Source organism: Aspergillus bombycis (assembly GCF_001792695.1).
Source record: "Aspergillus bombycis strain NRRL26010 chromosome Unknown contig00119, whole genome shotgun sequence".
Taxonomy (NCBI): domain Eukaryota; kingdom Fungi; phylum Ascomycota; class Eurotiomycetes; order Eurotiales; family Aspergillaceae; genus Aspergillus; species Aspergillus bombycis.
The window spans coordinates 49,293-75,831 of record NW_019170121.1 but is presented as its reverse complement, the minus strand read 5'-3'; the positions used below and the strand labels follow the sequence as shown (position 1 = coordinate 75,831).

General features: G+C 47.4%; 9 protein-coding genes across 9 annotated transcripts; 3 read left to right on the top strand and 6 right to left on the bottom strand.

Moving 5' to 3' along the window:
- Positions 1-197: 197 nt before the first annotated feature.
- ABOM_009861 (fungal specific transcription factor domain-containing protein) lies at positions 198-2,362 on the bottom strand (the record flags this gene model as incomplete). Its single annotated transcript, XM_022536989.1, has 4 exons — positions 198-911; positions 959-1,465; positions 1,515-2,178; positions 2,265-2,362. 4 exons carry the CDS (start codon positions 2,360-2,362, stop codon positions 198-200), a joined length of 1,983 nt encoding a protein of 660 aa, XP_022384889.1.
- A 643-nt stretch (positions 2,363-3,005) lies between these two features.
- ABOM_009860 (GNAT family N-acetyltransferase) lies at positions 3,006-3,521 on the top strand (the record flags this gene model as incomplete). Its single annotated transcript, XM_022536988.1, has 1 exon — positions 3,006-3,521. One exon carries the CDS (start codon positions 3,006-3,008, stop codon positions 3,519-3,521), a length of 516 nt encoding a protein of 171 aa, XP_022384888.1.
- A 599-nt stretch (positions 3,522-4,120) lies between these two features.
- On the bottom strand, positions 4,121-5,957 carry ABOM_009859 (cytochrome P450; the record flags this gene model as incomplete). The annotated part of the gene is made up of 7 exons (XM_022536987.1): positions 4,121-4,264; positions 4,332-4,779; positions 4,831-5,220; positions 5,285-5,465; positions 5,513-5,546; positions 5,598-5,689; positions 5,738-5,957. The coding sequence occupies 7 exons, from the start codon at positions 5,955-5,957 to the stop codon at positions 4,121-4,123; spliced, it is 1,509 nt and encodes a 502-aa protein (XP_022384860.1).
- A 2,072-nt stretch (positions 5,958-8,029) lies between these two features.
- On the bottom strand, positions 8,030-8,704 carry ABOM_009858 (uncharacterized protein; the record flags this gene model as incomplete). Its single annotated transcript, XM_022536986.1, has 1 exon — positions 8,030-8,704. One exon carries the CDS (start codon positions 8,702-8,704, stop codon positions 8,030-8,032), a length of 675 nt encoding a protein of 224 aa, XP_022384861.1.
- Positions 8,705-9,368: 664 nt separating this feature from the next.
- On the bottom strand, positions 9,369-9,920 carry ABOM_009857 (uncharacterized protein; the record flags this gene model as incomplete). The annotated part of the gene is made up of 1 exon (XM_022536985.1): positions 9,369-9,920. The coding sequence occupies one exon, from the start codon at positions 9,918-9,920 to the stop codon at positions 9,369-9,371; it is 552 nt and encodes a 183-aa protein (XP_022384866.1).
- Positions 9,921-12,941: 3,021 nt separating this feature from the next.
- On the bottom strand, positions 12,942-15,843 carry ABOM_009856 (uncharacterized protein; the record flags this gene model as incomplete). The annotated part of the gene is made up of 14 exons (XM_022536984.1): positions 12,942-13,286; positions 13,343-13,611; positions 13,662-13,863; positions 13,919-13,973; positions 14,023-14,287; positions 14,343-14,460; positions 14,518-14,635; positions 14,687-14,814; positions 14,875-14,939; positions 14,999-15,138; positions 15,195-15,289; positions 15,338-15,475; positions 15,529-15,625; positions 15,686-15,843. 14 exons carry the CDS (start codon positions 15,841-15,843, stop codon positions 12,942-12,944), a joined length of 2,193 nt encoding a protein of 730 aa, XP_022384867.1.
- Positions 15,844-18,823: 2,980 nt separating this feature from the next.
- Positions 18,824-19,407, top strand: ABOM_009855 (uncharacterized protein; the record flags this gene model as incomplete). Its single annotated transcript, XM_022536983.1, has 2 exons — positions 18,824-19,017; positions 19,260-19,407. The coding sequence occupies 2 exons, from the start codon at positions 18,824-18,826 to the stop codon at positions 19,405-19,407; spliced, it is 342 nt and encodes a 113-aa protein (XP_022384868.1).
- A 753-nt stretch (positions 19,408-20,160) lies between these two features.
- Positions 20,161-22,042, bottom strand: ABOM_009854 (MFS transporter; the record flags this gene model as incomplete). Its single annotated transcript, XM_022536982.1, has 4 exons — positions 20,161-20,407; positions 20,469-20,600; positions 20,664-21,650; positions 21,714-22,042. 4 exons carry the CDS (start codon positions 22,040-22,042, stop codon positions 20,161-20,163), a joined length of 1,695 nt encoding a protein of 564 aa, XP_022384869.1.
- A 2,357-nt stretch (positions 22,043-24,399) lies between these two features.
- ABOM_009853 (uncharacterized protein) lies at positions 24,400-26,176 on the top strand (the record flags this gene model as incomplete). The annotated part of the gene is made up of 9 exons (XM_022536981.1): positions 24,400-24,429; positions 24,517-24,792; positions 24,846-24,962; positions 25,012-25,101; positions 25,158-25,382; positions 25,434-25,479; positions 25,598-25,720; positions 25,780-25,968; positions 26,019-26,176. 9 exons carry the CDS (start codon positions 24,400-24,402, stop codon positions 26,174-26,176), a joined length of 1,254 nt encoding a protein of 417 aa, XP_022384862.1.
- Between the last annotated feature and the right edge of the window lie 363 nt (positions 26,177-26,539).

The following is a 26,539-nucleotide window of genomic DNA, read 5'->3' as shown; positions in this document are numbered from 1 at the left end:
TAACCTTTGGTTTCTGTTTTTCGATTTCCGCTCCAAGAGATCTGTAAGTGTCTGGCCTTTACTCGCTGCTGGCAAATCAGATACGTTGTTTTTCTCTTTCTATGAGACATAACAAAGATCTACGTATCGAGATACCACTTGTAATGTCGATCAAAGGATAGATTAGCATCCGAATGCTGTGGAAGCTGGGAAAGCTTTCAGAAGTCACTAGTCCATAGCGGAAGGTTGGGCCATGAATCTGTAAGATAACTTGGCAGTTCGTCAGGGTCTAACAAACCCATGTCTGTCACTGGTTGAGTTAAGAAACTCTGCATCGTTGGCTGGTACAGAGACATCTCTGCCGTCATGTATTGCGGGTCTGTAATAGGGAGCTGTGTAGCGCCCGTGGGACATATCTGGGAATTGGTGGACGGCATGAAGGTAGTAGTCGGTGAATGCGTTATAGATGAAGCATTGGGTTGGCGATGGTGCTGAACTTCAACGGCTGTATTGCCCGGGGTCGAACGAGACCTTGATGAGAATCTACCGCTCTTAAGACAGGTTTGAACTTTTTGAAGATGTTCGTAAAGTTCACCGGCTATGAGGTTGCCATTGGCCGCAAATGTACCCAACATCTCCGTTGCCGTTTCGACATATGCTAAATCATCTGCTTTTCCATCTGGGAGGAGGCTCGAAATCGCCAGGACCAGTGACGATGTGAAGATGTACTGTACGAAGGCGTATCCATACACGGAGATGGATCCTTTCGTCCATTCATCAGCACAGAGGATCAACGTGTGTCGTGCAGAATGGATGCACGCTTCAGTCAAGGCCGTCAGGACAGGTGATACCGTCGTTTCCGGCGAAGACTCTGTTGTTCCAATATGCTCAAGAATGCCCAGTAATAGTGGGCGTAGAGCAAGAATCAAACACTAAGCCAGTCAATAGCGAGACAAGCCTAAGGAAAACAGAAACCTACATAGTTGAATTGAAGATGGATAAGAACTGTATACCTGGGGTTGTGCGTGTCCTGCTGGAGTCGGACATGATTAGGCACCGACTGCAGCCACTGCCTCATCTCATTCAAAAGCCTTTGCTCTCTCTGTAGGAAAGTTTCGGCAGATTTTGTACGGCTGTAAATACTTTGCATGATATGGGTAGAGATCTTGGCAAGCTCTATCATAGCGACTTGGTATGAACTGTCTGCAAATTCGTCCAGATATCCCTCAACAGCAAGATTCGAAGGTAAATCAACGTGGATATCGTCATCACTGACCTGCCTTGGAAGTCCAAGCTTCAGGCCCCAGAAACGGTCAAAAATATATATTGTCCACCAGAGGCGGATACGATTCTCCCTTGCGATTGGATCGGGGCATTGGCTGTCGGGGATGTTATGATGGAAACCAGCAGACAGTCCAAGCCGCAGCGCGTTTCCTACCAGAATATAGGCGGAATGCCACCGGTTCAGAAATTGACTATAGAGTGACTGGTGATAATCAGTATCTCATCAGCGAAAGATGAAGGGAAATGGCTACCAGAATCACAAGGGCCTCGATGTGGGCCATGCTAGGTCTCTCCGGTAGCACGGGAATCATATTGATGGCACGTGCATAGTAAGCCGTGCCAGGCACAGTGCTATTATTCAGCCTGCCATTTGGAACCGAGCATGCTTCACCCAGAGCAAAGAGAGCGAAGTACTTGCACAGTAGAACAGGATCGTCGAAGGTTGCGTTTTGGTAAATAGTTTGGAGATAATCCACAGTGGTCTTGCGTAGGGCGAGGTGAAATGGTGGGTTGGCGTGGCCAAGCGCGGTATTCACGAGCAATCGAGCCCGGGCCAGACTCGGCCATAAGACATTTCTACTGGAGAGAAGGTCTAGGGGAGACTCCCTCACATATTGCATCCGTGGTAGGTGCGAAGTTGAAGCGTCGTTGTCACTCAAACATTGGCACAGGCGCGTGGCAAATGCAGTACAGGTTACCTCGCTAACATATGCGGGAAGAGTTGACTCATTGTAGGTTTGAAACCATGCACAGTCCTTCATCAGTGGATTTTGTGAACGGGATACGTTCTCCAATACAGGATTAGGTGGGGAGTTTGAAAAGCCGCGACCCTCGGCCCCAACAGGGGTATCGCTAACTGACCTTCGCTGATACCGACGAAGCTCTTGACTGTCATGTATCAGTTGATCCAGATAACTGGTTTTGGGACATCAGTACCGGGCTCTACAAAGAATCATATTGGTAAGGTTTGCACCAGAACCCTACCTTTCATCAACACGGACTTTGCGGTCGCGTACAACATATCTGCATTCCTTCTCGCATCCCGCCACCAGGCATCTAGAACAGGGCTTTCCACCAGTACACTTGACTTTCTGAGCATGGCATCTCTGGCAACTAGGTCCCAAATCTTTATTCAGAGACGTACGATTGGCTACAAGCTATGGGTAATCGCACTCACGCTACAGGCCGCTTGTTTCCCACAGGTTTCCTAAAGTGATGAGAGTCACTGGTTCTTGCGGCTGGCCATGATAAATCTTTCTCCGGGCTTCTTGTCGGCGTCATAGGAAGCTTGTCCTGATTCATTGGGCGCAATACGGTGGAGCAGGGCTCTCGGTGGGGGTTCCTCAAAAAATCTGCATGTCGTCTGCTGCGGTCGGTGGATTTAAGGTTGGCCGCCGGTTAATTGCCGCCGTGCGCCCCCACTCCGCATCCGTCAGGCCAGTGAAAAGTTTTGTGCGCACAACTCGAGAGTCGAGTCCGACAGTCGCGCTCGATTGTTTGGTATCATCCAATGAAATTGAGTCAGACCGGTTTCCTCAACTTTAGCCGACCAAAGACCTTTGTTGTAGACTTTATCACACCAGGCGTCATGATGGAAGAGCAAAGAATTGTGTCTAGGAACAGTAATTGAGTCATTATATATAACCCTAGCCACACACCTCTATTGAATAACTCTCCTCGTATATACTCCTTATTTTTCACCGACAACCGTTCTCAAGAATCTTATCGCCACCATAATTGTAATGGGATCAGTGACGGATACTGTGGCCAGTCCATATGTACTGCGACAACACCGCTCCGGCGACTTGGGATGGATAGTTCATCGGCATGGTGTCTTGTACAATCATGAATACGGGTGGACTGAGCGTTTTGAGGGTCTCGTGGCACAGGTGATCTCGGACTTTACTGAGCATTATGATCCAACATCAGAACGCTGCTGGATTGCCGAACGGGATGGATCATTCATCGGTTGTGTAATGTTGGTGAAGGACAGGGACTCGGATCTCAATGGCGCAAAACTGCGTCTTCTTCTGGTCGAACCGAGCGCACGAGGGCTGGGACTTGGGCGGGCCTTGATTCAGCAATGCACGAGTTTTGCTCGCGAGGTGGGATTCTCGCGAATACGGTTGTGGACCAACCGTGGCTTAACATCGGCGCGACGCCTTTACGAAAAGGAGGGATATAAGCTTATTAAGTCCGAAGAAGAGGAGACACTCGGCATGAAGTCGGTTGGAGAATACTGGGAAATGATACTGTAGGAGAAAAAACCTCACCAGGGTAAGTATCAACGTGCTTGCTATTCCCACTGCTTAGCCAGCGTTCATTACACACAGGAACTAAAGCGCTTCAGGAATTCCGGGGATATTCCTCAATGAGCAAAAACTGTCGCCCATGACTTAGACACTTCGACGGCAGGAATTGTCAGGATAAATAGAGCTCCATTCGATAATGGCGGAGGGTGTTGGGATTTGTAAACTTGCAGACATATATAATGAATTAAATTATGAGGCCATGCCAAAGACTCTAGATGTAATCTCAAGCCCCACCGAAACTTCGTACTCAGTCCAAACTCAGATACATACTTACATAGACACATCGAAGATTTGAATGTCAAGGGGCATCAGAAACTAGAGTGTGAGTGGCCACAGTGGCTACGGGGCACACAGTCTGCTGCCTTAACCCGGGCAGATTGCCATTCGGACGTCAATATCTACCGAAATTGCCAAGGAATTCTTTGATTCTGAGCGCGCCGATGAACTACTCATACCTGCTTGAATAGCCGAGATTTCTAAGACATTCCATGAAGAGGCGCTGCCTATATATAGTACACTTTACTACCCAAAATAGCCAAGAGCCATCAACGACGGCGAACATGAACATCAATAGCCACCGGCTTATACAGCCAATACGACGTCGTCTGCATCTCCTCGTCACACCCAAGTTCAAACGTATAAGACTTTAAAAGCTCCGGGATGGCCTTGTAAATCTCACACATCGATATCTAAACATGGATTCTTTAATAAGAACTCCAACCGATATATCGTACTAAGAGACGGAACGGAACTCACATTTTTCCCCAGACAAGTCCTAGCCCCCATCCCGAACTGCATAATAAACCGATCCATCCTACTCGCATCGCCGTCAATCCACCTCTCGGGTCGAAACTGATCCGCATCTTCGCCGAAAATAGTCTTGTTGAAATGCATAACCCCCGGGTTCACTCCTATGCGCGCATTCCCTGGGATATAGTGCCCGCCGATCATGCATCCAGACGAGGGCGCGTGACGGGGGAACGAGACGCCAGTGATTGGGTGCATACGCATCCCTTCTTTGATGCAAGCCGCTAGGTAGGGAAGTTTAATGGCCTCGTTGTAGGAAATACGAGGCGTGCTGAGTTGGTTGCATTGTACGGCGGCGTCAATTTCAGCGGTGAGCTTTGCATATACGCGGGGGGTGTGAAAGATATGATATAGGATGCCAGAGAGAGTGAGAGCTGTTGTCTCGCTTCCAGCAAAGCTGCGTATATATTTGTTAGCATGCAAACATTCGTGGGTTGAGAAATCCTACAATGCACCAAACGACTCCATCTTGATATCATCAAGCACAAAATCAAGTTCCTCGCCTCTTTTGTGTGAAATTTCGAGCAGCTTGCCTAGGATGTCTTGTCGTTGAGACTTAGACTCTGAATCGCTCTGTAGGGTAGCGAGGCGGTCTTTAAGCATTGCATTTGTTGCGTCAGTTAGATCTCCTAGAGCTCCCAGCGCTCGTCGGACTTTTGGAAATAGGATCCCGGTCAGCATGAATAGACCCCGGACGTAGGTGGGCATATTGGCGGCCAGGAACTGGACAGGGATCAAATCCTCCGTTGCGTCTATGTACCCCAGGTGGTCACCGCCGGCTTGGAGGAAACCAAACATTTTGCTGAAGTATAGCTCGCCGATAACGTCGTATGCGTACCTATACACATATCAGCATTTAACTATAAAGAGGTGGGAATGGCTACATTCGAGTCCATATCCACAGATCGAAAGATTTCCTGCTGTCCGCCATCTCCCCTAGCTTCTCGAGCCAAATGCGAATGCACTTCTCAATGTACTTTTCCGATTGGAGGATGCTCGTCATTGTATAGACATGGCTGACGATGCGGCGGCGCTCCCCGTGTTGCTTTCCGCCCTCTGCTGAGAAATGGTCTGGGAATCGTGCTGATCTTATCAGTTTTTGTTCTGCATAAGACTGGGCTCTGGCGTACCCCAGGGTGGTCTGAAAGCCAAATAGAAGTCGGTCTAATTCGTTGGTCAGTGGAAGTATGCTCCGATCGAGGGCTATAGCTATACCTTGGCTGTGAGAGACTTTATTCCGTAGAGTGTTTGGATTGCTTCCGGGTCACTGGCGACCAGCTCGTTGGGGGCAATACGAACCACAGGTCCTATACTTCATCAGCGTTGGTCAAGTATATCCGAGGGGAGAACAAAACCATATCTTGCATGTAACTTCATCTGCCTCTTCTCGGCATTTCCAGGAAGCACATGAAGAAGCGTCCAGATCCTAGTGATAGACGCCCAGAACGGTCCAGGGAACTTGGCGAGAGGGTGAAACCATCGTGTGTAGATGATCCAGACGGCCCAGTACGTAACTATTCCGACGAGGGCGCCCTGAGCCAAGAGGGATCTATCTGGAAGTCTAAGCAAGTCCATTATTTGACCGATTATAATTGCACTGACGTGTAGTGGCTAGAGAAAGACCCCTACGGGCGCACAGCCCTCTTAATATAATGACTGACTAGCGCGGCAGGCTTCGATGCGTATGTAGCGCTAGTCATGGTCGGCGCTCCAGCCCCACAGTCCAGGTCCAGAATTGGGGGAGGACGAATCAGTTATCTTTTGATTGCTACGTATCTTAGTGTGATTAAAATCAATCATAAGCCACGGTCTTGCAACGGCCCGGCATGGACTGGGTTAGTGCCACACTAAATAGTAGTCTTGGCCGGTTCGTGATATTTGATTCAAGGCTTGAGATCGCTCCGCAGTGGCATGAACTACCCAGAGCGTTAGAGATTGTGCCAAAGAGATGGTCTAGAGGCGATATCTGGACAAGAATATGGCTGAAATGTTATAAAAGCTGATGTTCATCAAGTCTTCCCAAACCGGGGCTGGGCCACGCTTTATTCAACATGGGGTGTACTAGCTTTGCGAATCTCTAGGTTGTCGTTCTGCTCGCAATCGGCGTCGCTTATCAGCAAATGCCTCCATGTGCTGTAGGCGGAATTCACGAACCCGGTGGTATGCGCTAATATTATTCAGGCTACATGAATGCAGACAGGGCTCGGGGGCCCACTTTGCTCCCCGGGTGATAGTGTATTTGCGTAGGTATAGCGCTGCAGCGGAATATCTACTGTCGACGTGTACGGTTAAAGAAGTATGTAGTATGTGCCTCTTGTAGAGCTCACTTTCTTCGCTGACTTGCATAGCCTCACCGAATGCGTTGTGCACAGTGTGCGGGATTGAACCTCACGATATCTCTCATATCATGATAACTGCTACAAGTATTTCTATGGGCCTCGCGATAGCATTTACCTTCATGCGGTCCTCCGAGTCGCATGATCAGTTTGGACCGGAGCATACCTCGCCTTCTTAGCCTTGGCATGCCTTAACGACTAACTGAAGCAATGAGTAATCAAATCAAACTGCTTAAATAAAGTTGTTTTTGCACCCCGTCATATACATAGAGATTGTCACATCTAACTGGCTGGTCCTTTAGTAGGACACGCATGGCGTTGCGGTATATGCGTATGCTTACGACGTTCTATTCTATACCAAGTGGTGGCAATATGGCGCTTAAGAGCAAGACGACGTTGCTTTATTTTCCCACATTTCCACTTTGTCTGAGTGACTGGAAGATCAAAGTGATCAGAAGTGGGCTATCGAGCTTTTGAGCTATCTAATCTCTACCATGAATAGTAGTTTATTCAGCAATGTAGACCTTACTAACATTCTCAGTACGCTGATGCTTCGGGCATGTTTCCTTTTGCAGCATTGATGAGGTTATCTGTAGTTCATGGGACCAAGGTGTGGCCTAAGAATGCTCGCAAAACCCCGTAGTTCTCGGGTTCGGTGCCAATGCTACTGGGCTGTGCTGCACTCAGAAAAATAATTTCCGCAATGATGGCATTGCTTACTGGCAGGAACTGTTCACTACTAGCAAGTACCTCACATAGATTCATTCCACCGAACATGGGAGTTTATGGAAGAAGGTCTAAACCTTTTTCAACATGCTCATTGTTAAAGTAGGCATTCTGTCATAATGGGGATATGTTGAGCCTTTCTCTTGGTCCTCTTGGTATCTTTTGGTGACAAGTCAAGGGACATAAACATTTTGTATCTACTACATCACTGGCGCTACGCTTCAATGGCTGTCAAAGAGGGTCATTTATGCAGTTTCTTTCCCATATAGGTAGTTATTGCGGATACATGAATTACCCCGCGTCGTTGATTTTCTCTACTAATTGATGTGCTGGGGTACGAAGACGTAGGAATGGCGATTGTGATGGCAATCTAGAGCTGAATAGCCTTAGTTAGCGCTTCTTCCGCAGTCACTATTTGATGCTGAGCATATATGATGCTAGTTACTCTGCACGTCAATGGATAATCAACGTTTTCCAACAGATACAATATTTATAGTCTAAACCGTCTATAATCCCCCAAATACCTGCTTCCTATGCAAGCAAAATATCCAAAACAACAGATCATACCACATAAGATGACAGGATTTATTGATCATATCCCACCATCTGTGCCAACGTCCTGCTATAATGAGCAGGCTTCCCACTGTCATCGGTAGGAACTCTCTGCGACGCAAACGCAAGGAAAACACCCTCCCAATGTCCATCAGGGAAACGGAAAAAGAGCCCACCATCTTCAAAGACACCGTTTTCAAAATGCGGTAGGTTTCCCTGGTTCAGGTGGATGTCATGGATACCGTCATCGTAGGGCTGACCAAATATATACATGGTCGCTCCATGACGAATTGCATCGTTTAGAATGGGCTCCATCAGGTCTAGGACATCATTCATTGGACCGGGGATGTCATGAGGAAGCAGTCGACCTGCCTCGACGTCGACGAGACCCGGGGTGCGGAGATAGTCGATTCCTGGCACGGAGCCAGTGTGGTGGTTGTGATTGTGAGATCCGATGGGGTGGAGGCCTAGATCGAGCTGCTCAAGATGATGAGCTACCGGGTTTTGGAAATTTCGGTCCAGCCAAAAGACTAGTCGAGTATCTCTATCTGTCGATTTGACATTGATAGCTGCTTCGTATTCTTTGTGCAAGTGCGAGCCGTCGGTGAAATGGAGGTAAATATGGGGGGATCTGGAGTCCTGACGGGCGGTCTCAGCTCTGTATCTGGTGGGCTTGCCAACCCAGACGCCGTAATGGGGAATTGTCATGGTGACTGGTTTGAAGCTAGACGACAAAGGAATAGACTTGCCCAGAAAGCGAGAGAGAGATGGTCAGTCCAAAACGTACAGGACCATTGGCCATATTTATCCGCTTCGCTCTCTCAATATTCGTGCCGTGTCTACCGAAACAATCGGCATCGTCAGCGGTGTAGATCAATTCTGATCCACCGTGAATATCGGCGCAGCTGAATGGGAAACAACTAAGACCATTGGCTATCTTGCCCCCGCTGTGGGCGGGCTATTAAACCGCGAGGGGCAGGGCGAATGACACCGCTGCATGCTATCAAATTCTATGATTTATTCGAATAGTCTTTGGGAGTTGACTTTTTTCACGGTTGAAATCATACGGAGTACTAGTATTGGGGCCTCGTCACGAATCGGATCCTGAGCCCTGACATCCATATCTCTGCCTCAGGCACCGGGCAACGAGAGTACCCCACCGGGTCACATGACTCAGTTGCTGCTTCTTCGTTACCGCCAAAGTCGGCGCACTTCCCAAAATCGAGGCCATTCAAAACAATACAAAGCCTGCATTTCGAGTCCCACCACTTGTGGACGGACCTATGCCCCTTTGGGAATATAATATCCGACTGACCCACAAGAGTACTTCTAACTGATACTTTGCGAGCCATGATCCTGTCTAACTATGTTTTCAGGGAGAGCCCAAGCTCATCTCCCTGATATCGGATCCCATCACCCACACATCAACCATCCCACCGAACACCGCATGGACCGGCTGATCCGTCGCAGTCGGACCCTCTAATTGCAGCACAAGCAAACACCGTTTCCCCCGCATATCTCCCTTCATGTCGACATCCCACAAAGGCAGAAGCCAGGCATTCGCCAGAAGAGGATCATCCGCCATAGTGACCGTCTGGGAAGACACGATCCGCAACCCATTCGAATCCTGGCGATAGTGACGGAAATAGGTGATATGATCTTTTGAGACACGGAAGAGGCTCATTCTCTGACTATCGGGTGCTTTCACACGGAGGTCTTCAGAGATGAAATTCTCGTCGGAGAAGTGGAGTTTTGGCTGCTTCTCAGCAGGCAATTCCGGGCCGGTATGTGATTCGACTATGAAGAGACCGGCAGATAGAAAGGCTCCATCCAAACATCCGTCCACCGGAAGAGCCGTTTGACGGTCCCCGTCGTTCCCTCTTCGACTTGACACTCCGAAAATGGCAGAAAAAGCATCATCCATTGATACTCATCCATGAGGGGGGAGAGAAACCTTCTCTTGATTTTTTGCATAGGGAAGTCAGCTCACTTGGATATTCTCCAGTTCCATTGCGCCAATCAGCGCCCAGCAGGGGTCCTGTAACATACCATACTTTCGGCTGTTCTTCCCAGACAGAATAGAAAGAGGACTAAACGTGAAGAATCCGACCAGCCCAGACTGAGCTTGAGTCTAGATTGATCAACGCAACCAAATGACCGACTCCGGGGATTTCGGCAGCAGATGCCCGAACTGACCGGCCTCAGGTCTTGTAGTGTCCGGAGCGCGACCTCTACTTTGTATAAAATAGGCCGATGCTGGATTATAAGCCAGGACGGACACCGGGATTGACATATCGCGAACGGTGACCTGTCTGCCGTTGTAGAACCTACTATCGGAGAAGGTATTCCCATGTCCATCGACCAGACAAGTGCTCTCTAGACGGATGCCTTCCTGTAACGTCCAACCGGACTTCAGTTAGTGCTCGTCCGTTTGAGCAGTTCGAAGCCAATCCCCGACAAGGTAAATACTCGGCTTGTCTCCCTGAAGTGTAGATACAGTACACAACGAGGTTCGCCGAAAAATAAGTACAATGCCATTGTGGTCGAATAGTCAACTAAGTTTCATCCTTAAGGCCCTCTACTCTGTAAATTGTCTAAGCTTTCCGGCCGCTGGCTTGTTTTGTCCGGGATATTAGGACCCACAGCATATATATAATTTTCGATTTCTACTCCTACCAGCTGGTCTTTATAGACACATCAGAATATAACAAAGGGCAGGAATTAGACTGACCGGCTGGCTACTATTTGGAATAGTCCCAGTCCAGGTAACCAAATTTTACCGGGATAAATATTATCAGATCATACCTGCATATACTCAAGATAGTATTGTCTCCTTATTTCGGAGAATTCAGATCTATACTTGAGCGCAGGTATTAAACTTGTATATTTATCTCTATATTTTCTACTCTTTATCCGATTCAAGAGTTCGTAGAGCTGAAGATAATTTTCAAGCGAAACTGGGAATTCGTCGAAGAGAATTCTGGCCAAGGCTTCGATAACTTCTTATAATAATACGTTACTTCTGTTAGTGACAGAAAGACAAGCGCCCAAGGTCATTTCCGGCATGCGAGCTTGACAATCAAAGTGATGTAAGTTACGACATAGGTTTAATAACATGGTATTGCAAGTTTGTGGATATTTAGAAGGGGCTGTATTGTCCATTGTCCTTGTCTACTTATAGACATCAGAGCTGTAATAAAGAGAAATAGGAAGGGGTTTCCAGGACTTCAGGATAATATTTAGGGACCACCGTGATTTCCGCTTCTACAACTATACATAAAAGGAACAATAGCAAACACCTCTATATCTGTAATATGATATAGGGAAACCTGCTCCTGGCAGGGGAAAATCTATATCAAGGTAATAGATACAACCACCTTCTGGTATATAACCGATGAGCATTGCGTCCTCTAAGAAATAAGTAATACTGTATCGTGAGGTTATCAAAAATCTTCTCTAGCAATACTTACTGAAAATAGTGTCAGTTCTAAGAGAAAATAAAAAATAATAGGAGAAGGTTATGGCTTGCTTCCTATCCACATACATTGTTGTCAGTGCCATATCCTTGTAGTCATCGTGCAATATTAGGCCTGGGCCCATCGCTTACACACTGTGCATATCAATTATTTATCAGTATTGTAAGTGGTGATCCCTGGTCTGATGCAGCACAATGACTGCGAGGATATAGCACGGAAAACGATGCACGTGTGTAGCCTGTAAGTGATGATTTCTAGTCTAATATTGTGCGTTGACTACGAGGACGTAGCACTGACAACAATAGATAAGAATAGAGAGTGAGCGATGATCTATAGTTGATATTGTACAATAACTGCGAGGATACAACCTGTCCGCATCCATCATCCACCTTATGTCTCTAATGTCAACACCTTCTTTTGTGGGCTAGGATATACCTGCCTGCGCTATCGTTCCTGGTCTTATTTTGCCTTGAATATTGGTTTTGTGCAGATCACCTAGATGTTGTTGATAGCTATCACTACGCCCCAAATAGTTAATGGAACTATTAGAGAGACCGGACCTCGATCTTTGGTGAAGCTCCTTGGCCTGGATTTACAGCAGAAATAGTCTTCAAAACGTTTGGAAAACTAGTGATAGGCGAGCTGGACTCGTCTCATCTACCTTAGGGGTCCAAAAAGTCTGACTACACTAGCATCTAATCAACAGTGAATCAGGTAGTTTGATGCCTCGGGCAGACTTCCAGTAAGGCCCTGACAACGATTAGACAACTTCACCCGAATATACGCCCATTTGCTACTATGAAGACACCTCCAATAAAAAAGGGAGGCCATGAGGACTTCGATCTGTTCTCATTCACGCTCTTTCTGATTGTCTACTATAAAAGCCATATTTGCACCTTAATGAGATGGTACTTTTGGAATGAGATGGGCTTCAAGGAATGGTACAGACCCACGCAAAATATCGCTCCATCAACTGTACGTTCGGGTCAGTTTTAAACCCTATTTCGAAAGCTTAACTATATTCAGATCCGTGTAGGTAGTTCATCATTGGATACTACTATAGAGTATACTAAGATTCAAAGCCAGCCAAATGCGGAGGGGATTAGGGTTCGAAAGATGTAGGACTGAGCCAGAACGCTAAGGTATAACTATACCGTCCTGGAGTACGCCCCGCGGAGGAATAAATCAAACCAAATCAAATCAATGTTCAGCCTGATCATTACAAGGACTTATTACGGATATAAGAATGTCAGAATTGGGTTCACTTAGGACTGAATCGACCGAAAATACATTGCCATCGACTGTCAGGCGTTGCGTACCAAATCTTTTCTCGATCTGTCTCAGGATCAAACTATAATGGCGGCAAATATCCCCACCTAATTTCCCCAATGCGACAACTGCTTCCATGGATACTTATCCCAACCAAAGTTCAAAAGGATAGCCCCTAAGGTTGCGGTGCGGATTTAGCCCTAGCTATATTCCACTGTCGCATTGTGCTCAACACTATAGCTCGATGCATTCGATGCTCCATATTTACTCAGCACCAGAGTCGACTGATCGGCTTCAAAGCGTTGAACAACAGCCACAGGCTCTCCATCATCATTACACCAGGCCAGTTCGACCTCCATCTTGTCCTCAACGGCGCCTGTTCTGTCTCTGTCCCCGACCTTTCGGAACATGAATTTGCTGGCACGGTCCTGACGTGCATAAAACATGTAACCGAAGAATCTGTCCTTATAAGTGCCGGATGTGTCTGCGGCAAGATAGGTGCTGCGCTTAGGGACGTGGATAAGGTACGGAACGTTCAATTGTAACTTTGTTCCGCCCAGCGTTAATAGCAAAATGACGATGGGATACTCTGGGGTCATACCTTCGGCTTTGCTTTCAGCTCCGTCACAACTTCAACCTCGAAGTCGCAGCCTCCATTGTGATGATCTAATTTATCAATCCCGACATACTCCTTGAAGTTGTCTGTAAAGTAGTCTTTTTTGACGCGCTCTTCGAAAGCAGAGTAAAACTTGCCCGAAGGGGTGCTAACTTGCCAATAGGCCGTGAAACCCAACCCGGGGAATATTTGGGTATCGTCCGTGAGGCCATCGTCCTTGAGTAGTTGACCCTTATGCCTCCGCAGGTAGGGCTCTAGTATCACATTAGAGGTGCATATGTTGTCCTTAAATCGATTCACTTACCCAGTTTCTTTTTCCCATCCTCCCTTCTACGCACTCCGTAGAATTCGTTATCCCCAACGTCATCCTTTTTATTAGCCCGGAGTCGGAACCGGCAAGGAACGGACTGTCTCGATCCCTTTCGGATTTGGTCAAAATCACTAGGAATATGCTTATAGTTCTGGAAAGTTCCAATAAGATCGCCCAAAGGCATCACATCCCTTTGCTACGGCGAATGTCAGTATAATATCTGCCATACGACTATATCATATGGGTCTCACATTAATGATTCTCCAGTTCGTAAACGGTTTAACCGTAGCACACCAGTTTGGAGGACTAAACTAACATTAGCTCTGTGCACATATCATTATTAGTGCCTACTTACTCATTACAAAGAATTGTGTCGCCACCCCGGGCCTCCCAGGTGAGATTGTTGGTCATTTGACTGCTAGAGGCATTTCGGGATTCGCTTTGCTGGTTCTCCTGTGAGTAGCTGGCAGAGGCCGAGAATGCGCCGTACGAAAACGAGGCACTGGCACTGGCCTTCATAGCATTTGCCTTCTCTTCCGCCTTGGCCGACTCCTCGGAGGTAAACTGCTCTGAAGCAAAGAGCTTTCCACCAAGCTCAACATTGGTCGCAAAGAAATGCCCTGTCATGAGTCAGCGCCATAAAAGATTTCTGAGCTGGCACATCATGTTGCCTACCAAAGTCTTGGTGAAACTGGATTAGGCTATCGGCATCCTTGACCCCCTGTAGTGCTATTTTGCATTCCTCTGTCAGCTCTAAGCTTCTTGCGTCGAGGTGCAGAATAGCCCTTGGGAACTATGAATTTTTGTTAGCTTCCGATAGTGTCTACGCTGGCCGAGAAATGCCGCTAACATTATATGTGATGTTCATGGACCTCGCCGATTTGGAGGTCGATGTAGCGACGGCCTGACTCTCGTTTTGACTAAAACCTGCCTTGACAGATAGACTCGCTCCAAAAAGACTTCCACCACTAGAAATCATGTCAGCGCACTCGGTTGCACGGATCGTGGATGTGGCTTACGCTGAGGCTTCGATATCCATCTGGGAGAAGCTGCTGGAGGCAACACTCTCGGACAATGAACTCGCTGTTTCAAAGACGTTAACATAGGAGTCGTCGGTGACTACATATCGAGGAATTCGATACTCTCCCTATTGGTTGTTAGCGTTAAGAACAAGGAAAATAAATAACGTATGGGGCCTCAGGCTCACCTCGACTTGGATAGATTTGTCAGCCTTTTCTAGAGAGAATATCTTTCTCGGCGCAGTACAAAATGCTATAAATAACAAAGGTTAATTGTTATCCAAAATGGCCCTGTTCTCCGCTAGCGCATACCAGCAAATGGAGCTTTGTCAAGCCTTTTAAACGCCCTTGTTCCATTCTCCAGATTTGAAAAGACCACCCGATGCGCGTTTAGATAATGCGTATTGCGCAAAACCGTCTCCCAGTCTTCCTGGGACAGAGAGCTTGCTGTCCTGCAGTATTATCAGTCGACCCGTGCAAAATGGTGGGGTCTAAAATCTCAATATACACAACATTGCCCCCAGCGGCAGCTTTGAAATTGGCATGGTTGTAGGTGCTAGCCAGCTCTTTCAGAGTAGCTGTAACCAGCTCGGGTTTGTTTTTCTATTCAATGTGAATGCCAGACGCATTAGCTTTAAGAAAGCCACATACCACAAGATCCATGTCCAATTTGCTATCAAGAAGGTCCTGCGCCTGCTTGCTCAATGACTTTTCTTTGCTGGTCTCTTCTGGGGACTCAAAACATAGATTATGGACTTTCGTGTCTCCTGGCAGCTGAGTCTTGGAGTCCTGGATAGATTTTGAGCTTGTCGGCTTCAAACCTCCCTTAAGGAATACCATACCTGATCTGAACCTTCGGCGACAAGGGCTTCGTAGAGCTTCCAATTGAAATCATCACCCACACGAGCGCCATCTTTGCCACAGAATGCAAAGCGTGCCCTACGCATGGGTTAATTATCGATTCGCCATCATGTACTGGGGTAGATACACGTAGCTTACTTTGCCGAATCCAGCTTCTTAGCAGATACCAAAAGCTGTCGAATACCTTGTAGAGTGGTAATTTCGTCAATGTCCTTCTCGATGTTGATGACATTCGTCAGCTTGGCTTCCCCAGCCTTGTCGACAGTTTTGATATTGAATAGGTGAGAAGCAGTCATTATGCAGGCAGGGTTGGGAGATGTACGAAGTGGCTGTGGGAGCGAATGGTGGAAGAGGTAGGTCCTTGACGAATGTGTAATCTAGACAGGAGACACACCGTCTTTATAGGTAGGCTAGAAATTGGTGATGAGTTGCCCTCCTCTACTCAGTGTGGTCAAACTCAGCTGGCAGGTAGCAGCTCAGCTGAGTATGTCTCCAGCGCAATTTCATCTTAGCTGAATGACCTAGAGCGTGGCTCACACTGATAGGCCTCCGCTAAGCACCTATGGGCGGGGTACCGCAATTAGGTTCTCAGCAATGACCCTGCTAACACATCAAGTTTCCGCATCACGCAGGAATATTGATATTGTCGCATCAAGCGATATTTACGGTACCATGCTATATAGTATTACCACACCTCATTGCATGATCACATCTGGCATCGCTCGTCGCCAGCGTTCATTATAAAATAATAGAATTCTGTTCCTTCCGTCTGGCACCGGTACCCGCAGGTCTGAGCCACAATGTTCCCCGTCATCAGGTATTTTGAAGAAGTTCAATATCCAACTATGACCGCTTACATGATAGGAGGATGTGCATGCCGCTGCTGGTACATTGGTTGGCCGAGAAGTAGGATATTCGGCCTCGTAAGGATCAATTTCGACGATAGAAGCGCGCTACGAGGCCACACCGAGAACCACTAGAAGGATACCACCCCGCTGTTAGGAAGCCCACGTCAGCTTGTTTGAGCTGTCAACTTCTTCATCATATCTGGTTTAGTTCTGTCTGTAGGCGCAACTGTTTGCTTGCCGGTCTGCATGATGGCCGGAAAGAGATCTGGACCGGGGATAGATCGTCCTCTGTGGGAGAAATGGGTGGATCACGTCTGAAAAGAGTGGAGAAAATGACAGTTCAGAGGGTGGAAAGAAGGCATCACCCTTGCAAAGAACCGCGCACAACTTGGAGTGCGTTCGCCTCGTGTGATTGGCACGGCCATTTCGAAATAAAGCTCAGCTATCACCGAATCACTGCTAGCCACAGTCATGTCTTTATATTTTAGGTTCTCTGTATCCGTAGCCCATATTAATTTGCGTATGCTCGGCTGTATATCTGGGTATTGCATACAGCTTTATACCAAGGGATATCTGTGATAGGCGCACTAGTCCAGGGCCCATAACTCAAACCAAACCTTCCTACACCGCTCCGATCGCGGCGCGCTCTTCGGCATTGACTAGTACCAGTAGTAATGTAGACCTACAAGCAAAGATCTATAACTGATAGTTCATCACGACTGAATCCTTTTCATGTCGTGATTTCTATAGCAGAAATACTGCGTATAGATCAGAGAATAGCGGGTAGACAGGGAACTACTAGTAGTATCACTGGGATCTGGTTGTCTTGGATCACATCACCGATCCAGGCCATTTGAGGAACTAGCGGTGTGCTCCCAATGGTTGACAACTACTAGTATTGAACCTGCAACAGCGGGGTGGCAGCAGATCGTGGTGGCGCACGTCACCTCGAGCTGAAGCATGCAGACGGAGATGAATGCCCCCATTGCAGCCTCTCGACGCACTACTAGGCGCACGGACTCCGCCATATGTACGGCAACCCCTCTATGGATCCCAAGGCTGCCGAGAATACAGAGGAAATACATATACTGAAGTGGAGTTGCTCTCCAATCTCCGCGGATCTGCACATCCCCGCCGTATTCTAGGAATGAATGATGAACTATTTGTACCAACCTTCAAGAAGGTGGGTTCAAACTAATACAATCCCAACTCAGTAAGGAGATATAATTTCCAGACTACTCTCTAATTGGAGCAATGCAGCGACGGACCACACCAATCATAACACCTTTTCTTCGCGAAGAACTCGAAATTTTGATCATACGCGATCTACCTAATATCTGCTTTGTTAATGAGGTCCTTGTATAGCTGGGTATCCGCTCGTGATAGCTGCTATTCTGTATACCTTGTTAGGGCCCGATTTACGGGAATATCGGGAATTATAATGGTATCGACCAGGTTCGGACCGGAATATGGTAACAAGAGTGAAGAACCAACCATCCGGAGAACCCATGGCGGGTGGTTGGGGGAGCCTGAGGGGATGGTGTTGGTAGAAAATTGATAATAATTTGGCTGACCTTCTTAGACAGCATTCAGGACCCTGTTTCTCTAGAACAGGTTGGTTAGGTCTTTCTGAAGGTATATTAGCTGGACCTTGTAAGTTTACGGTAGTACACTAACTACCACTGTACACAGTCCCTTCGTACAGTGTACCTCGTGGCGATTGCCTTCGCCAGCTTAGGGTTGTTTGTAACGCTTGTTGAAAAAGGAAGTCAAGCTCTGAGATAAGCCTAACACTAAGTTTAGGCTGGATGAAAGAGGCAGTGATGAATCGTCCGACAAGGCCTGACTCTTTCTGCAAAGTCGAGTGCTAGTGGAAGACTTTGCATTGTTGTAAAAGTATTGGCAATGCAGCGGTGCGATGAAGTATAAACATTGGTATATTCCGGTCTTGCAAAAGAGACATGTAGAGAGTCTTTGTATTTAAGCATGTTTATTATCGACAAACCTACTCATCTTTGTAGTTCGTTCTAAATCATTGTACAGATTCCCTGTCTGACTTGTTTGTGCGACATTCTACCACTTTCATGTCTTTGTGTCTTCACATTGGGATACAGGCTTCAGCCAAGTGCATTGCAGAAGGATTCCAACATTTCCCGTGTACATCCATTAGAATTTCATTGATCTACATAGAATTACCAAAACATGATGAGCAAGTATCAAGCCAGCGAATGATCATACCAAGTTACTCAATATTTCACCACCACCACCAAGGCAACCCCCGCGCCTTCATCAGAGAAAGATTGTGCTTTCATATCTGCAGTGAATGTCACCATGACTAATAATTGTCTCTGGATGCATTATAAAAGAGTCCTCAACCCCCACTCATGACCAAATCATGGATACTAGCTTGTAATTTCGCAACCCTAACATGAACGACGACATGGAGGACGAGGAGGGCGACGATGACGACGACGATAACACAGACAGCAACGCCGAAGATGATGCGAATCTATCCCGCCCAACGACCCTCCCCATTGCTCTAGCTGCGAAAAAGAATCAAAATGCCGTCTCCAATCTCTACGCCGATACTCCTCCCTCTCTCAAGGACCACATCGAGGAAATGTCATCCTTAACCTCGATGAGACCATAGAAGCCATCTCCGACCTCATTCCCGGCCTTGTCGTCACTTTCGCACCGAACGAGGAGTGCCTTATCACCCATGACAATCACGAAGGCACTGTTGGCCTCGACCGACTATGTGAAGTGTACGACAACTGTGCACAGTGCTGACTGGAAGAGCATACAGATCTCCAAGCATATTTTCTGCAGGGCTCTCTCGACACATTAGTGTTATCCCTGTACAGATTCGGCGATCTAGCTCCGAAAGCAGGACTCACAGCCTGGGAAACTACGGAACTTCCGGACAATTGGAGGCACCAGAGCACCACACAACTACGTGTTCTCAAAGAGACGGCCTATGACAGCTCTCTTTCTCTTGTGCAAGGTGCTTAAAGTGCTCTATGGCTGGATCGGCTATTGAGATGGATGTACGCAAGCTGGCTCATGATTGAAGCGTCGGAGAAGGGTGAAAATGGTATGGCACATCAGGCTGCTCGGACGGTTTAGCACGCTCCCTTCGTTTTTGTTTTTTTCTTTTGTTGGGTTTCAATTTCTTTTCCTTTCAGTTGGTTAATGTCTGTTCTTTTGGGGGTCAATGAGTTGGGGTCATGCTGAATCCAGGTCCCTCCATTCGACATGTCTTCATGTGTGGGTGGAACGCGGACCAGTTTCGTTGCTTTCCTTACTCTGACCTCTTATTGTTGAGTCTTGTGTATTTCTTTGACTGTGGCTCTTTCATCCTGGGTGGTACAGAAACCGAGTCCCTCCATTGACATCCTTTGTGGTGGTTAAGCGGAACGCGTGACAGTTTTGATAGCATCGCTTCAATAAACATAGTCCACATCATGTATTTTGTAATACTTCAGTCGCAGTGTAATACAACAGCCCTTATCCGCGCTAAGCATAGTTTTATTCACAATGTCTCGTAGTAAACCCAACCACCTAGCATTAGCTACCAATAAACATAATATATTTATTTACAATCTACTAGCCCATCACCACTGAGTCCTCTAATAGTATCAAGAAACTGAATTCAATTCACAACACCATATGACACGCTATGCAAATGGTATCTTCGCTGAAAAAAGAAAAACAAGAATAAACAGGGCAAAACCAGCAAAACGACTTTTAAACAAACATCCAGAATCATACATCATAAGGTTTCTTCTCGACATCGTAAACAGGCGAGCAAGCCAGTTTGCTCCTGGACCTCAGCCAAGGACCATATAACTTGAACACCACAGGGATGGGAATCATCACAGCTGCAATACAGCCCAGCATGGTTCCGGCCCATTGGACACCGAGGTTCTCCATCATCTGTCTCGAAAAGAGGGGGAATGCACAGCCGACTGCGGAGCGGAGGATCGTGTTTGCTGCTATTGTGGAGGCCGCACTGGGGTATTATCTGTTAGCTGCTGGTTCTGTGGGTATCGGGCTAGTGGTAGCGGGCTTACAGTGTGGGATAGCAGTCGACGATGTAGTTGAAACATTGTAGGAATATCAGGAAGATTCCGGCGCCGGTGAGGACTCCTGAGGCCATGGGAGCCATCCAGTGGATGGAGGATGTGTAGCCGGTCCAGCCGAACCTATTGAGATTGTCAGAGATGATACTACTCAAGTATATAGAAAGAAGAAGGGCAGCAGCTTACCAGAACATCCCTCCTGCAAAAAGTACAGCACCGATAATGGCAGGCGAGAGGCGCCATTCAGGGATAGGCTTGTCTCCATTTGCTGCGAGTTTGCGTTTATAGCCACCCTGTAGGAAGAGCACAAAGCAGCCGCCGAGCAGTTCACCCAGAATGAGACCGACAAAGGCAAGGCCACCCACTCCCATGTTCATACCGTAAACACCCTGGAAGACGACGGGATATGCACCGAGTAAAGCATACATGAGGCCGTAGATAAATGAGATGTAGAGCGAGATGAGGAGGAGAATGGGCTCCGTGAAGAGCATGGTTATCGGACGTGTGAAGTTGTTCCGGACGAGTTCCATGAAGTCAACCTCCACCTCGTCTTGTTTGGCGTGAATTCCCCAGTTATGCGTTTGCCGACGAAGCTCCGAGGCTTTGCGGACCAGAATCACGGGAGGGTAAGACTCATCCAAAAAGAGAAGGACGAGAATGAAGCCCAGGAATACCATGATGGCGGATATGTACATGGTCCAGCGCCATCCGAGGGAGCTCATGGCAATAAATCCACCCACAAAAGGGGCGGCAAAGGGTCCAATAAAGACGGCCATGCAGAAGATCGACATGATGATACCCCGCTGGGCATTGTTAAATAGATCGGCAAAGACAGCAGGGACGATCGAGATGGGGCTGGCGGCGAACAGTCCAGCAAAGAAACGGCTTAGCATAATAGTCTGCACATCCTTTGCAGTGGCACAGGCAATGCTAAAGACACCACATCCGAAGAGGCCGACGGACAACGGCCAGCGTCGTCCGATAAGCTCAGAGGCCGGCGCCCAGATCGTCGGGCCGGCAGCGAAACCTAAAACGTATAATGTAACGCCTAGCGATGCAGCCTCGGTGCCGATATTAAATTGCTGGCTCACAGACCCAATGGCAGCGGAGAAGACGGCACTAGCGAAGGAGCCGGCAAAGGTTGAATAGCAGAGGATGCATACGAGAAAAGCTCTAAATAGATGCCGTGTTAGTAACTAAATCCATTTATGGCAATCCATTGTGGGCCAGGCGAACCTTCTCAGCATGGACCAGTTGTAGGGATGTAATGGATCGTCTGGTCCATCAAACTCCACCACATATTGCTCAGGATCAGGGAGTAATGGAGGATACTCTTTCCCGGCACCCATGGGCAGCCATTGCTCCCGCGGCAGAGGGCCTCTAGTTGAGCCAACGGTTGTCTTTTGCTGAAGGCGATAGGTATTAATGCGCTCGAGCTCTAATGAGTTAACGTGGTTTGCCGTCTCATCGGATAAGTCCTCGCTATCGGTGTCGGTCTCATCGAGAGATGGGCATTTGCGGTGCTCTTCTGCGTAAGTCGGGATGTCACCCCGGGTATGATCCATTGTAAAGCGAGTCTATAGAATTTATGGATATGTACAGAGAAGTCGCTGTGTGTGAGAATTCAACAGAATTCTCAAGGAAAGGTTCCCAACTGCTACTAATATACACCGAGATGGGCCACCGACCCAACTAGCCCTCTTTTTTCCACATCATTTTCTTCTGGTCTCGTGTGCTCCATCAAAATGAAAAGAGCCCACTGACGTTTTGCTGCCAAACAGAGCCTGATTTCAGTATCGGATAGACCCATTCTTTTCCGCGATAAAGATTTTCGATATAAAAATGATGTTATAGAAACGCGCACGAGCCATAGCAGCATGTGCCTGTCGGAAACGTGGCCAATCAAGTCCTCGGCAGCTCTGCAACGGCTTCGGTTATTGACGGCGCTGTGGCGAGTGTCAGGAACAGGTTAGTGGACCCTGGCCCTGGACCGAGAACAACCGAGGGTAGCCGCCATCACGACACTCGGTATCAGGGCAGAAGATTTTTCATAGTTCGGGGAAAGTGCCGATTATGAGGATGGAAATGACGGAAAGGCCCTTCCGGCCCAGTTCCCATCGAAGACCGGTACTTAAAGCCATGCCGTGAAAGCGAACGTGCATGGCTCGTTCTTCATCCCGTAACTCTCATTGGTACATACCTTGATATTGGCCACCGCAAGGGTCACTCTTCCTAGGAGCCCACGCATCAGAAAAACTCTCGACTATCTTGTTGGCTCTGATTGTGAGAAAGAATCATTCTTTCGCTCTGTGTTGCAATCTATCAATCTGGATATTCAGGACGAGACACTGCAGACTATCATTAAAAAGGTTGTAGAATACTCCCTGACACTCAACGTGTATGGGTATTCATACCGTCAAGATTCTTTCGTAGCAATTGAACTAGTTGTTTGCCTCCCCAACAGTAACTCAAGGTATGATAATCAGCGATTGGCCATCCGGATTAGATATACAAAGCTAAGCTGTGGGTAATCCCGTTCTCCGTTCATCGATTGCCCTATTTAGCAGTCTGGGAAGATTAGATGCTCCACAATCAAGATTCGGGCAGTACAATTTTCCACTAGGTCTCTCGCTTTTCAAGAATCCTTGAAGACATCGCATCAAGCTCAGGTGGTCAACTCACGATAAACGAAGCTACTAAGTTATCTATTCTAAGCTAGTTTTACGAGTTCATTTTCAGTCAAAGTGGTCATACGAGCAATATCAAAGGCTATTGGAAGATAACAGATTAAGAGACCACAGACTCTCTTCTGTAACTATACCCAAGGTGTAAAATCAGAATGCAAGGCTATCAAGCCCCTTTCATCTACCTGAGGCTGTGTATTATAACAACTGACATGCGTGTATGTTCTGAAGTTCGGCAGATGACAACAAAAGAAAAGACATATCACGGCTACAATGCGAGTTTCTCTTTGCCCTTCTCGCTAACACTGATTCTCGTTCTATACATCCCAATATGTCTCGTTTTTCTTACTTCCAGATTACCCATAAGAGACGCCAAAGCTGATTGTGGAATATACAGAAGCTACTACGCACTTTGTAAACTATCGCTCCACGTTTCCAATCACTGAAGTTTGATGTCCTCGATGGACTTTTCAGAGAAGCCATTTCGGAACATTTGCCAAGAGCTGTCCACCTTACTGAAAGCAGGTGCTAAGGAACTCGTGGATCAGTATGCTATCTCAATTCTAGATCTGCTGTCCTTGCATATAACCTGATACCATGAGGATATCTTCTTCGCGCATCCAATCCCTGACGGCCCCAGGTTTTCACCGAGGAGAGTAATGACAGATAGCACAATCGATGTGATCAAGAGGTCGGAGAGAGCGCATTGTCGAGACAGCATCGTGGGTGTCTTAAGCAGTGGAGAGAAGACGCACAGGCACCATGTAGACCATTGTAGTGAGATGCCGAGCATGATATTTGCGTGTCAGAGTGATGTGACTCCATATTACTTAGTAGCAGGCCAAGGTGGGGATGGTGGAGAACAGAGGACTTCTGCACAAATGTCCAAGTATCCGAAGCTAGTTGACTGGATGAATTTGCATTCTGTATTCGATACTGTGGAAAAGAAGTTTCAGTTAGGACAAGGACGTCGAGCCGAATGAGAGTTAAATATCATGCACCACAACGGATGAACGATCAGTTTTTATAAGCATCGAAGCGGGGATCTCGAGATGTCATTGGTTATTATTAACTACTCGAGATACTGGGAGATCGGGGAGCAAGCGCCAGGTTTTGATTGTTTAATTATTTTGACAAGCATGTACTCGAACTACGCTAAAACGAACTTCACCAACAGACGCATTAACTTCAGATATCCCTCGTAGCTCCTCACCCGAATTCAAAGCTTCAGCGCAGAAATGGTCTTCAGCGTCCTCACGACTAATGCGGTCGACCTGCAGCAGCTACTCGAAGAGAACAAGACCACAAGCACTCAAATTGCGGAAGAGTACTTGGCATAAATCGATCGCCATGAGCCCGCACCCAATGCGCTGATCTCGCCTGCCCCGCGGGACAAGGTCCTCGAAATCGCCCAGGCTCGGGATGAGGAGCGCCAGAAAGGGCAAATCTGGGGCCCATTTCATGGAATTCCTATCATTTTGAAAGACAGCTTTGTCACAGCGTCGGAGCTGGGCATAAGCACCACAGCTGGATCATATGCATTCATCGGAGCCAAGGCGTCCAAGAACGGAGCTATCACTCAACGGCTGATTGACGCTGGCTTGATTATCTTGGGGAAGGCTAACATAACTGTCAGTATACGTTTGGTTTCCTAGGGAACGTATTCAGTTAACCGTTGTTCTAGGAATTCGCTGGCATGAAAATGACCAGGATGATGCCCGGTTGGTCTGCTCACGGCGGTCAGACTCTGTCGCCGTATGTTGGGAAGATAGAGGGTAATGAGAAGATACTTGGCCACTCAGTGAGTAGATGAAGTTGCAGATGTTATTCATTTGTACTGATCTAAGCAGGCTCCTGGTGGCTCATCCACTGGTTCTGCGGTCGCTGTAGCCGCTGGGTTTAGCCCTCTTGCAATGGCCACTGAGACCATAGGTTCCATTGTGACTCCGTCAACACGCGCCGGTTTAGATGCGCTCAAGCCTACTACCGGGTCCAGGATACTACTGGCTTATACACCATGACGGAGTTTTTCGACTGTCCGGGTCCTATGGCAAAGTCAGCAGCTGACGTTCGCGTTCTTTCTGAGATTCTACTCGGCCGCCTGTTTAGCTCCCACCAGTTAGGTTCCTGGGAATGTCTTTCGGTGGGCTTCCTGGACCCAAAAGATTGGAGCATGTCACCGGACTTTTGTACGCAATTTGAGGGCACCGCAGAGCAAATGGTACGTTACTGTCATTCATCAAACGTTCAGATCCCTAACAGTTGATTATAGGTAGACGAGTACGAAGAGACGGTTTCCACTCTACGAGATGGAGGCTGTCCTGTTAGATACCCAATCCATTACACGGATCCCTCAGTTTTACCAAATACTATATTACCAATCGTATATAGGTCGCTGCAGTACCAGATGAAGTCAAGATGGCTAACCAGTTCTAGACTGGGACTTCAAAAATGTCTGCATCCCTAGATTCATTCGCTCGTTTGGCGAGTGCTCTGTAGAAAGCGTTGCAGATATCGTCAAGTTCAATAAAACAGCGAAAAGGCCCTTCCAGCTCGTGAGTTGACAGAGAGGACACAGTCCTACGACCCTACAATGGAGAATCTTTAACACCACACAGCATTCGTCGAGCAGAATGATCTGGAAGGGGCAATGAACACTGTTGAAGAAAAAGGATGTATAGATGAAATGAAACAGGACCTTCGCAAGGCCGCGAGAGATATTCTGGATGACCTATTCGACAACGAAAAAATCAATATCTTGGCAGCCCCAGGAGACTCCCCGTTATGTGTTCATGCTTCTGCTGCAGGTAACAACTCATCACGCGTACGTTTGACTTGTCATCGCTAATAGGATTAGGTTATCCTGTCGCCACAGTCCCGATAGGACAACTTCGCTACAATAGCCGGCCGTTCGGTCTATGTCTGGTGGCCAGGGCGGACGAAGAGGGAGCTCTATTGCGGTTCATGGGAGCGTACGAAAAGATTGCTAAATCTCGCCCAGTTCCGAAGTTTTGAATGTCCATGGTATGGATTACAAGTGACGATAACTGGCAAGATGAATGCGAGATCTTATCTACGGGAATGGCCGGCAGTAGACCTCAAATGGGTATCGTTATATTGATAGATAATCAGCCTAGAATGTAGAAACAGGGGAAGCAATGCAGCAAATTAAATTATATGAATTCATAAAGGGATTGTTCAGGTAGTCATGAAGATATATGGTTGCATCGTAGTATCAATATATTCAGCAATGCGTTGCATCCCGGGGATTAAATTCCCTTGTACGCTTATGGAGGCTTGTACAGCTCTAACGCAAAAACGAGATGGTTTAGTATAAAGCAAGAAATTATGATAATAACCCAAGCTTAGTCAACACTA